Below are 11,981 nucleotides of genomic sequence, written 5' to 3'. Positions count from 1 at the left end.
CGTCATTCACAACATCCGAGAAGTTGTTCCTGGTGTTTGTGGTGTACTGTCCGAGAGGGAGTATGCTAGGTATCACAGGACAGTAAATTGATTAAGAAACATCTCAGAGAACCTATGTTTTCATAACATATATCAGCTATAGGACTAACGGTTATTTGCGAATATCCATCGTTCAGCAGGTAACGTTACGTCCACTTGTTTATAAAGGTAATGTTGCGCAATTGTCGTAGCCAGTCTTTAGACTGATGAAAGCGGGACATTTGTGAAGGGTTATGGATATTGAATAATTATTATTTGTCAGTTTACGCGTTTGTTTTTGTGTTTTTTTGTCCTACTTCTATTAGTTCAGGGCGTTCTTGGAGATTGTCAACATCACATTCAGTCAGGTTTCACACTGAACCGTCCAGTGGATGTTGTGGGGTTTTAACTAGACAAATAAAATCTCGCTAAGCCTCACGATGTTTTTGTTCAAAAAGAAAAAACCCAGTGGCGATTCCAGGAAACGTCTCGAGTACCAGCTGTGTTTGGTGAGTGTCTGTTGCTTTGCAACGCACCCACATTTGTTACTGATAGAGATTATAAGTGTGAGCAGAGCCTCTTTTTAAAGCAACGTCCACAGTGCAGATCCTAAAACACATGCCTATGTTTTGTGCAGGCCAAAGAAGCAGGTGCTGATGACATTCTGGACATTTCTGCCTGTGAGCTTTCAGAGGTACACTTCAGACACCTTAGTGACAATCCCTATTTTCATTGTGGACAAATGATGAAATGATGAAATATCTGCTTCTTCAGGTTCCCTCCTGTGCCTTCTCTATGTGTAAAGTGCTTCAGAAGAAAGTGAGTCTGTATATTTCTTTCTCTGAACTGTTGGTGGTCGGAGCGAATACAATTTTGAAAGCAGTTTTTTCTTTAACTGTAGGTGTTAATTCTTCATACAAATGACCTGAGGTCACTCGTACCTAAAGGCTGCTGTCTTGGTGCCTTAGCAACATTAAAGGTGAGAGAAACTGACTGATGTCACCAATGAAAAATAAATAACTGTCTCGCTATATTGTCTAGTTATAACATCTCTTTGTTCATTCTAAAGGTCTTGGATCTACATGAAAATAAGCTCACATCACTTCCAGATGAGATCGGACAGCTTTCGTCCTTGCAGGTATATCTATTTTATAAGATCAAAGTTCTGAATTGTACAATCTAAAAACAGAATAATATGCTAATAGAATAATATATATATATATATATATATATATATATATATATATATATATATATATATATATATATATATATATATATATATATATATATATATATTTATAGATAAGTTAACAGCAGTTTTTTACTGTGCACCAACTCACCATATCTGGATGATTTCTGAAAAATTGGGATACAACATAATTTTTTTAAATTATCAAAAGAAAATTAAAAAAATACATATTTTATTAATACTTTTATTGCATTAATTGAATGCAGCCTTGGTAAGCAGAAGATTTATTTGTTCATAAATATTACAATGTTATCAACCTCATTGTTAATAATCCAACAATATCAACTGAATTGCTGTGTATGTTTTGTAATAACTAGAGTACTTTATATTTGTTGCTTTCATAAAACATGTTTTTTTCTCTAAGGTGCTAAATGCAGAGAAAAACCAGATCAAACAGCTGCCAGACACTATAGGAGGTCTTCTGCATCTACAGACACTTAATGTAAAAGGTTTGTTTTTAAAAATATCTATTTTTGTTCATATAATATTCATTTTTTAATTGTTTTCATCACTTTGTCTTCCTGGAATATATTCCATTTAGTTGTTAAACATTTTTCATGTTAACTTAATTTCTGTGTGCTTAACCCTGGATTATTCTTGTTCAAAACATTGTTATCAGTGGGTTAATAAATGTTGCCTACAGGAAACTGAGAAGAGGGGTTAGTACTGCTTTTTACCCTGAACTATAAACCCTGCATTGTGATACTAAACATTAAAACCATGCAAGTAGTGATACATTGTTATTGTTAGTTGCTTAAAAAACTAGCATTTGGGGAAAAAACTAAAATACTAAGAGAAAATGCAACATTTAGAGTTTAGTTTTTACCTTTTATAAACTGTATGCCATCAAATGTGCTAATGCCTTTATGTAAACTGCTGATGTGCTGCTTTGATACAATCAATGATGCTTTTTTAGAATGACTCGGGCTTGCCGGTTTCAAGTTTGAAAAGTCTTTCAGAACATTGAAAATGTGACCGTCATATGACTTTTGTCTTAATTTACTTTAGGTTTTAGGCACAATTTTAAAAATGAAGTGGAAATAAAAAAGATTAAACGAATGACAATGTTTTGACGCATACAGGGAACTGCCTTACTGTGTTGCCTGTGTCTGTGGGTCGCATGAGCAGCCTGCGGACACTCGACATAAGTGAGAACAGCATCAGAGAATTACCCAAAGAACTGGCCAGTGTTCGCACTCTGGAAGTGAGTACCTTATATGTCAATTTCAGTAAATCAAAACAAGACACATATTTGTGTAATATCACATCAAGCTCATAAACTCTGTGTCCACTCATATCTGGGATCTCATTCTCATATTTGTATATGTGTGGTTTCAGAGCCTGATCCTGGACGCACAGGTTATGAGCTTTCCACCTGCGTCAGTGTGTACAGGCGGCACAGAGGAAGTGCAGCGCTACCTCTGCTCAGGTACACCTCTGTTTTCACAGTCTCTGCAACAAAGCAACTGTATTTTACAGACCAGTTTGCAGCAGTGGTTCCCATCCAGGAGCCCCCAAAACAGTGGGGAGATATGAGTTGAAATTGCTGGCAACCACTGTATTTTAATATTTATTCGTTACTGTCTGTCTAGATTCAGACCAATAAATACAGAGTGCATGCTATACAGATTATGCAGATTTGGTTGCAATCCCATATGGCAGCCATTCTGTGCATTATCTGTATTTCAGCATTTATTTTTGATGTTATACAGATATGGGTCTGGAGTATTGTCCTCCATCTCAGTATCTCCTGCCTGTGCTGGAGCATGATGGAGGGAAGCAGGAGATGGACTGTGTTGATGGTGAGGAGATAGTCTGGCAGGTCAGTCTAAATCTCATTATTGTTAAACAGTGCTCACATTTCTTTCTGTGCCATTGTTCTATCAATGCCATACATTTGTGATGTTATCTTGTATTCTCTCTCTTACTGTAGAACAAATTTATGGACTATGAGAAAAGAAAGGTATGTTTGATTAAGTTTTGTGTTGGATTGTCTAGTGAAGCGGTATTTACATCTCATTCTCTCTGCTTCTCCACTAGGAGCAGAAACAATTGGAAAAGCTGATCTTTGAGAAAGATCTTGAAGAGAAACAGAGAGAGCATGCTAAACTCCTAGTCCTCAACAGCTCTCTTAAAGAGGACGTCCTGCTGTCTGTCAAACTGGTAACCATTTGAAGTTACTTTTTTTACATAAGACATAAGCTCAAAATGCAATTCTCTTTAAAGGTTTTGCAGTGTTAATACTTTTAAATAGTTAGTTAGTTAGTTTGTAAGTAAGTGTGAAACTAGATTTTTTTAATACTCTAAAATGACGATTGTGATCTAAAACTGAAATTTCAAGATAAACTTGGCCAAAGAAACTAAACAAAAATTACATGTTTTACAACTGCTTTCATGAAATTTATTATTACAATATTATAAGTATAATATTCATTCTTTTATTTTCTTTTCAGCGTAGTCCCTTTATTAATCAGGGCTCAGCTCAGCGGAATGAACCACCTATAATTATAATATATACTTTAATATAAATGAATATTACATTAATAATAAATTAATAAAGAGAATTTGACAATTTTTTAATTCACAAGAAATTGGAAAGAAAATATTTTAGCACAAACTTAAAATTCTACATTTAATTCTTTATTGCAGAATCAAATTTAACTTCACAGTGTATTTAAAGTCAAACACACACACACACACACACACACACACACACACACACACACACACACACACACACACAATATTTTATTATCGCAGGGGTTTTCAATTACATTCCTGCAGTTCCTTAATCAAGTACACCTGATTCATTGCATTTATGCAGAGAGCTGAAGACCTGAAAGATCAAGACATGAAATGGTGTATCAGACAAAGGAGACATTCACAAAATGTGTAGTTTTACTGGTTCTCTAAGAACATAATTGAAAACCACTGATTTAAAACATTGCTTTATGGCTTCGCTTAAGTGTATTAGACGAAAAACGTGTTAAAAGAGTTTAGACTGATGCGGAGCGGGGGTGCCACGACTAGGACGTTTTTGTAATTCCTGTGATCACAAATTCGAATGTGGAAGCATTCACATTTGTGGTGAATAGGTAGTGCTGTGATAATGGCTAAAGCAAGAGTGAAATCTCAGTGCTAGAGAGGGGCAAATTGGGATAAATGCTGGATTTAGGCCAGAAAACAGTAATGTCATTTTTATGGCTGCATATTCGGTGCATGGCTTGCTGTAATGTTATACACTCACCGGCTACTTTATTATGTGCAGGTTTGGAAGGTATTTTGATCAATTTTGACATACCTAGGTAGTAGTTATAGTGCTCAGCATATATGAGTACACCCCTCACGAATCTCTCATTTAAATTCATATTTCCTATAGGATGCTTTACAATATTATATTTGTGCATAAACATTACATTAGTCAATACTGAAGCCAAATATGGAGCTTATCTAACAAAATAACTCACAATAATGGTTAAAAAAATTAATAGCCCAAATTTATATGTTAGGGGAAAATGTTATTTAAAATTTTCCAAAAATAGAAAAAAATACATACAATTTTGGTAAAATGTTGTAGTTTGTAATTTTTTTGTAATATTTTGCATGAATTTTAATGTAATGTAATGTATCTTTCTAAAGATGTTCTGGGACTAAAATATTTTAGTTCAATAAATATATCTGTTTAATAAATCTGTTTTGTTCAAATGCATCAATATATATTACCCATTTTCACTTATAAATGGATAAAAATATTCATTTATAAAATGGGGTGTACTCATTTATGGTGAGCACTGTATATACCTTGTTTAATAATTGCCTTGTTTGTTACTATTAAAATTGTTACTTTTGGGGCTGCTTGATATTGGTAAAAATTGACACTTATATTTTCATTCAATATATATTGCGATACTGAATCTATAATTTTACCAGATGAAATGAAAGGGTCTATTTGGAAAGAATGCATTATTTTTGATACATTGGAATGATATTGTAAGGGAGTACATTTACATAAAATATAACAAACCAATCACAAACATTGAGAAATACAGTAGAGAAACAATACTGTACGAATAAAATTTACAGTCCCTTTTGATTTTCTGGAAGTCGAACAATATTCAGATACACAAATTTAATAATAAAATGTAAAATAACACTGTAAAGTCTTTATTGGATATATACATAAATTCAATTATTTCTTAGATTTAGAAATATAATTTTTTATGCCTGAATATTTAAAACTTACCTTAATAATAAAAACACACACGAGTCATACATGTTTTGGTAACTTTATGGTTAAACGTTGCAATGATTCCACAAATCATGAGAGTTTTCAAATGTGGCTCCTGATTAAAAATAATAACTGTTTGACATTACAGTTCTTGCGGTCTGACTATTGTGAATGGGCATATTGCAATATTGATGCTAAAAGGATATTGTGCAGGCCAAATTAATATTATATTTTTCCAACTCAGAACAGTCTGGCCCTTCTCCTATAATTTTTGATATCATCAAGACATTTTAAGCTACAGAAAACTGTTTATAATTTTCTGCCTCTGAGTATGCTCTTATAATCCCAAAGATGATTGTGCATGAAAAAACCAGTAGAGCAGCAGTTTCTGAAATACTCAGATCAGTCCATCTGAGACTGTGCCTTGTTCACCTTGACATTCAGATTCAGATCCTTTTTTTCTTCACATTTTGATGATTGCCTCAGCAGATTGTCATGGCCACATCTACATCCCTAAATGCATGAGTTGTGTTTAGTTGCAGCTTTATGTTTGGCTGATTAGATATTTCTGTTAACCAGAAGCTGAAACGTGTGCTTATTATTGTTGCTGACGGATCAATGAAATGGGAAATAACTATATTTTTATTTTTATTTATATTTTTACTTAGTTTTTATAGATTTTTTAGGAACATATAACCAGTGGGAACAAAACAAACAAAATAAAAAATAATAGTACATATATACATGTACATAAATATACATATGTATACATACATATATGGGCAAATACATCCATTTCTCTCATGTAAATCTATATACATACTATATTTATATTTTAGTAAAAAGTCTTCAGTGTCACATGATCTTTCAGAAATTATTACATTATGCTGATTTGGTGCTCATGTAACATAAATTGTGTTGCTCAAGATTTTTCGAAAGATTATGCATACGTTTTTGGAAAATAAATATCGCTTTTTAAATACCTTTACCATGACCGTATTTAAAGGAAGACTTGTCTTTGTGGTTTTCTGTCTCTCAGGAGCAGGAGCGGTTAGAGTTAGGTGTATCTCAGCAGCAAAAGGCCCAGGAAGCAGAGAGGCTGAAAGTGCTGGATAAAGTCCGCCAGGCAGAGAGCGCTGTCATGAGTCGCATCTCTGATCTTCTGCTTGATAACAAACGGTGAGGGCACAGTGGGAAACCTTTCTGAAATCTCTTGCATTTTTGTACATATCCATATCCAAATCCATTAGTATTTTGTAGATGAAGGGTAGTTATGTATTGTGTGTTTGTGCTCATCTTATTACAGCCAGGAAAAAAGCGCTGCATTTTTGCAAGCCCTGGAGAAGGACCGGTAAGTGGAAATTACACATGGGTCGAACTCTAATGGAATATGGGCTCCTGCCATCAGTGCAGCTCTTGCTAAGTGAATTTCTCTCTGTCTAATGGTGCCGTGCCACTTAAGATGTCCAGTTACAGCATGAGCTGTGATGCTGCTATAGTATGTAGTTCAGCATTTATGTTTGTATTTAAGTATTTTTGGACATGTTAGAGAGATCTAACATATTATATTTAGTTGTGGTTTCACAAACACTTTGTTAATTTGTTATCAGAATCTGTCTTTTGTTAGATATAAACTACCATTATCAATTTTAGATTACAGTTAGTTTAGTGTTCAATATATTTTTTTTTAATCAAAGCTCCATTTTGTAAAAATCAAAAGATACTTTAAAAACAGTAATGTTGCGAAGAATCATTAGAAATTAAATTTCACTGTTTTCTATTTTGTTTCAATTAATTTTTTATCAGATTATGCTTTAGTCTTTAAATTCACATAATATTTCAGATATCATTTGACAATTTTTTTTTTCATTTCTTCTTATTTTCGATGTTTAAAAAAGTTGGATTGTGTGATAGTTTGTGTAAATTGTGATTTAGGTTCTTCAGGATTCAGAAAGTTTAAAAGAACTTATTTCATTTTAAATATATACAGTGCCTATAGAAAATCATCAAACCCTGTTAAAATCTATACCTTTACTCACATTACACCCTGCTTTTAAAAAACAGTTATTTGGAATGTGGTTTGATTTCAGGCTTTATGACAAACAAATAAAGTAATTATTTCAAAGGGGTATGATGATTTTCTATAGGCACTATATTTTTGTATAAAGATAAATGTCACTTTTAGTCTTTGTAATGAACGTTAATAAAACTAATGATTAATAATTTATTTTATCAAATAATATAAAATATTACTAACCCTAAACTTTTGTATGGTGGACAGAAGATAAACGCACAGAAAATTTTCAATCAGAAGTTCAACTTTATTTATATGGTGCTTTTCACTATAATTATTGTTCCAAAACAGCTTTACAAAATGTGTGAATTATTAAATTACAGTCAAATTAAAAAATTTTAAGGTGTGAACAGTTGTCAAGCTTATACATAGTTAATCTACAGTAATACACTATAATATGCTTTTCAAAAATTTGACATTACAGCATTTGTACAATATATTTTCACTGAGGTTATCTCATCATAACAACATGATTTATGTATTTATCCAGAGTTTTTCATCCAGAGTTTATTTTTGTTCCTTCTATTATTATTAAGATATAAAGTTATGTATGTGTTTTTGTTTTCAGCATACGAATGGAACACCTTACTACCATCACACAGGAAGAAGCCAACTCTCTTAGGAAAAAGGAAGTGGCAGGTGAGTTTTCGAAGTTACATTTATTGTTTAAATGGCTTCATGGTTTCAAAATGATTGTTTATTAATTTAGTAAGCAAGTCATTAGAACTATATACACTTACTGGCCACTTTATTAGGTACACTTTACTAGTACCGGGTTGGACCTGCCTTCAGAACTGCCTTAATCCTTTGTGGCGTAATTTAACAAGATACTCTAACTATTCCTCAGAGATTTTGGTCCATATTGATATGATAGCATCACGCAGTTGCTGCAGATTTGTCGGCTGCACATCCATGAAGCGAATTTTCTGTTCCACCACATCCCAAAGATTCTCTATTGGATTGAGGTCTGGTGACTGTAGAGGCCATTTGAGTACCGTGACCTTATTGTCATGTTCAAGAAACCAGTCTGACATGATTCACGCTTTATGGCATGGCATGTCATCCTGATGATTGTAGCCATCAGAAGTCATAAAGCGAGGGACATGGTCAGCAACAATACCCAGATTGGCTTTGGCATTTTTACTAATGGGCTCAATTGGTATTAATGGGCTCAAAGTGTGCCAAGAAAATATCCCCCACACCCTTACACCATCACCATCACTTAATATTTTCTCTTTTTCGGACCATTCTCTGTAAACCTCAGAGATGGTTGTGTGTGAAAATCCTAATTTATCAGCAGTTTCTGAAACACCGTCTGGCACCAACAACTAAGCCACGTTCAATGTCACTTAAATCAAGTTTCTTTCCCATTCTAATGCTTGGTTTGAACTGCAGCAGATCATCTTGACCATGTCTACATGCCTAAATGCATTGAGTTGCTGCCATGTGTTTGGCTGATTAGAAATTTGCTTTAATGAGAAGTAGGACAGGTGTACCTAATAAAGTGGCCGGTGAGTGTATATATTTTTAATACCTGCATCATGTCCTAACGTCACTCTAACTTCCATAATATTATATGTTCCCATCTCTCTACAAAGTGTCTCTAAAAGTATCATATCAATAACATTTGAAAGAACCTCAGGTAATTGCAGTTTCACTGAAGATGACTGTGTTTTTGCAGATGCCATGCAGAGGATGTTGTCCGAGAGCTGCTCTGTACGGTTACTGCAGGAGGCCAGAGAAGCCAAGACAAAGTTTCTAGTGTCCGAAACCTGCAAGAGGTGATTCACTTCCCACCATAGTTCTAAACTCTCTACAGTTTGTTTTTACTTTTTTTGGTTACACCTTCTATCAACATGTGCCCTGTTGATAAAATCACAAATGGTCACTCAGGATGGTTTATTTAGTCTCAAATGAACCTTTTGTGAGCACGTGTGATTGGATTTTGGAGACATTTTGCTGAGCGTGTTTTTTGTTGGTATCTGTTGTAGGTCTATCGTGGATAAATAAATATATTAAAACTGGTTGTCACTAGTGCCTGTTTTAATGAGTGATTGATCGTATTATTTATTTAAATGATTCATGTAAAATGGCTGATTCATTTACAAACATCGCAAAATAGTTATTATTTCTTTGAAAATTAGAGTAATGCAAGAATCAAGCATCACAACAACAATGCTTGTTGTTTATTAATTAATGTCACAATGCTTAATTCACTGACAAGGAGATGGTCTAATATCTTTTTTTTATTTCCCTTTTCCCTTCTCTCTTTTTTATTCATTTGTTTAGTTTGGACAATATGGATAAGAAGTTTGACCAAGTGTTGTCTCTTCAGCAGCTAGACAAAAGCAAAGCCATTAGTCAGATCCTTCAAGAGGTAACTATTTACTTTGATAACCTACAAGGTATATAATGTATATTAAAAATGAGTTTGCAGTTAATTTGTCTAATATATATAGATATTCCAATGCATTTTTGGACAGGTAGTTCTACAAACTAACATTGACCGGCTGTTTGTGTGCAGGAGGAAATGCAGAAGGCCGCCTTTGAAGCCCTTCAGCTCCAGAAAGACAGCGTGCACGCTTATATCCGTAATCAGGTATGCTCATTAGGTTTTCATTTAGGACCTGTGATCCCACACATACAGGTATTGATATCATACTGCAGTTTATTGGGGTCCAGTGTGCTTCAGATGTGTAGTCAATATTCCATTTAAAAAATCTTTAAGGGATATTTCACCCAAAGATGTTGATTCTGTCATCATTTATTTACCTTTGTGTTTTTCCTAACCTATAGAATTGTCTTTTATTGAGGGTTGACAGAGTTCCCCTCGTAAGCCAAATGTCAAATTCCTTGACTTTCACTGGCTAAAAAGCTGAATTTTTATGACATACGAGCACTGAGCAGACAAAATGTAAAATATATCTTGAATTACGTGTTGTAAAGTCATATATGCTAGGACATGATGCTAAAGCACAAAGCAAAGCTGTACTGGAAATTACATTGAATTTCCTTATTTAATTCAAGGAGTTTTTTTTTTATCTTTTCAATTAGATAATATAACATTAATACAACATTGATTAATACATTAAATAATGGTTCATTTGCACCAATTTTAGACTTGAAGTAAAAAAAAAATAATAAGCTTGCAACCAAATAAGATATACTTTCAATTTGGTCTGGAACCATTTAGGCCACCTAATATAGGCTGTAATAAACTGTAAAAAATAAATGTAATAGAAAAAAATCTAATGAGGAGTACACTTTTAAATTAATACTAAAAATATGACTTTTGATGTTTGTAATAGACCTTTAAAATACCATGTTATTCTAGAAATTCCAAGACCTGTGGAAACCCTGTTTTGAACACAAAATAAGAGCTTTTAAAGAGTGATTGCATCCAAACAGTTGATAGTAGTCAATGACCTCCATAGTGTTTTTTATTTCGTTTCTTTTTTGGTTATCTTTTTTTTATGTTCAGTTGTGGAAAGAATGTTTGGTAAATTTTCAGTTTTGGGTGAACTATCTCTTCAACTTCATCAACACTGGGATGTATTAACATATATACTACCATTTATAAATGAGGGGGTTAATGTTTTTGAAATAAGCCTCAATCACACTAGGGTTGCATTAATTTAATCTAACATACACTCAAAACATTATATTTTGAAGAAATCACTATTATTTTAAGGATACTTTAATAAAAAGAACATCATTTAAAAAAATAAAAATGTTAATGTGTAAATGTACAATTATAAATAATATACTGATAGTTTTGATACATGTAATGTGTTGTTGCTGAAATGCATTATTTCTTTTAAAAACATAAAAAAACAGACATTTAATGAGTTTTCAGTGGTCAGGCAATACCTTTTAAAGAGACAGTTCACCCAAAAATAAATATTTACTCTCAATTTACTCACCTTCAATTGCTTTCAAACCTTTAAGAGTGTTTTTATTTTGTTGAACACAAAAGAACATATTTTTTTAAAAGTTGGAAACCGGTAGCCATTTACTTCCATTGTTTTTCCCACTATGGTAGGCAATGGTTACCGATTTTCTACATTAATCTTTCAACAGAAAAACAGAGTCTGTGATAAGTAAAGGGTAAATGATGAAAGAGTTTTCTGGGCGAACTATCCCTTTAAGGTATTCTTGTGTACTAGTCATTTTAGTCATATATCTTCTTTGGGGGGTTTCAGTCAGCTCATGCTTCTCACATCCCACCTCTCATTGAATTCAGAAGTCAACAGGTGGCTGTTTGCTCATGTTTCCATGGGGCCATTCACACCCCCACTGTATGCTTGTATCCATAGATTAAACTCATAGAGGCAGAGTTAATGCAGCTCACAAAGCTGGAGGTTAAGAGGAGGAATTTGGACACTGAGAACCTGCAGGTACGTAGCAGC

General features: G+C 33.5%; 1 protein-coding gene across 20 annotated transcripts in view; it reads left to right on the top strand.

Moving 5' to 3' along the window:
• Nucleotides 1–4: 4 nt before the first annotated feature.
• lrsam1 (leucine rich repeat and sterile alpha motif containing 1) overlaps nt 5–11,981 on the top strand; it is a 37,132-nt gene continuing 25,155 nt past the window's right edge. For 8 of the 20 annotated variants that reach the window (XR_012406006.1, XM_073950625.1, XM_073950626.1 and 5 more), the window contains exons 1-19: nt 5–179; nt 345–527; nt 656–712; nt 793–837; nt 920–997; nt 1,088–1,156; nt 1,635–1,719; nt 2,353–2,474; nt 2,609–2,699; nt 2,983–3,092; nt 3,204–3,233; nt 3,311–3,433; nt 6,538–6,677; nt 6,805–6,849; nt 8,141–8,211; nt 9,254–9,353; nt 9,862–9,949; nt 10,097–10,171; nt 11,889–11,969. Coding sequence is in view for 18 of the 20 variants with exons in the window: in XM_073950625.1 (XP_073806726.1) it covers nt 459–527; nt 656–712; nt 793–837; nt 920–997; nt 1,088–1,156; nt 1,635–1,719; nt 2,353–2,474; nt 2,609–2,699; nt 2,983–3,092; nt 3,204–3,233; nt 3,311–3,433; nt 6,538–6,677; nt 6,805–6,849; nt 8,141–8,211; nt 9,254–9,353; nt 9,862–9,949; nt 10,097–10,171; nt 11,889–11,969 (1,479 nt within the window). In the remaining 2 variants the exon portion in view is untranslated. Of the gene's footprint in view, nt 208–344; nt 528–655; nt 713–792; nt 838–919; nt 998–1,087; nt 1,157–1,634; nt 1,720–2,352; nt 2,475–2,608; nt 2,700–2,982; nt 3,093–3,203; nt 3,234–3,310; nt 3,434–6,537; nt 6,678–6,804; nt 6,850–8,140; nt 8,212–9,253; nt 9,354–9,861; nt 9,950–10,096; nt 10,172–11,888; nt 11,970–11,981 lie in introns of those variants that run through there. The other 12 variants (XR_012406007.1, XM_073950631.1, XM_073950632.1 and 9 more) reach the window with 4 other exon arrangements.

This window comes from Danio rerio, chromosome 5, assembly GCF_049306965.1.
Source record: "Danio rerio strain Tuebingen ecotype United States chromosome 5, GRCz12tu, whole genome shotgun sequence".
NCBI lineage: Eukaryota > Metazoa > Chordata > Actinopteri > Cypriniformes > Danionidae > Danio > Danio rerio.
The sequence above is the reverse complement of the archived record's forward strand: the minus strand, read 5'-3'. Positions and strand labels throughout refer to the sequence as shown.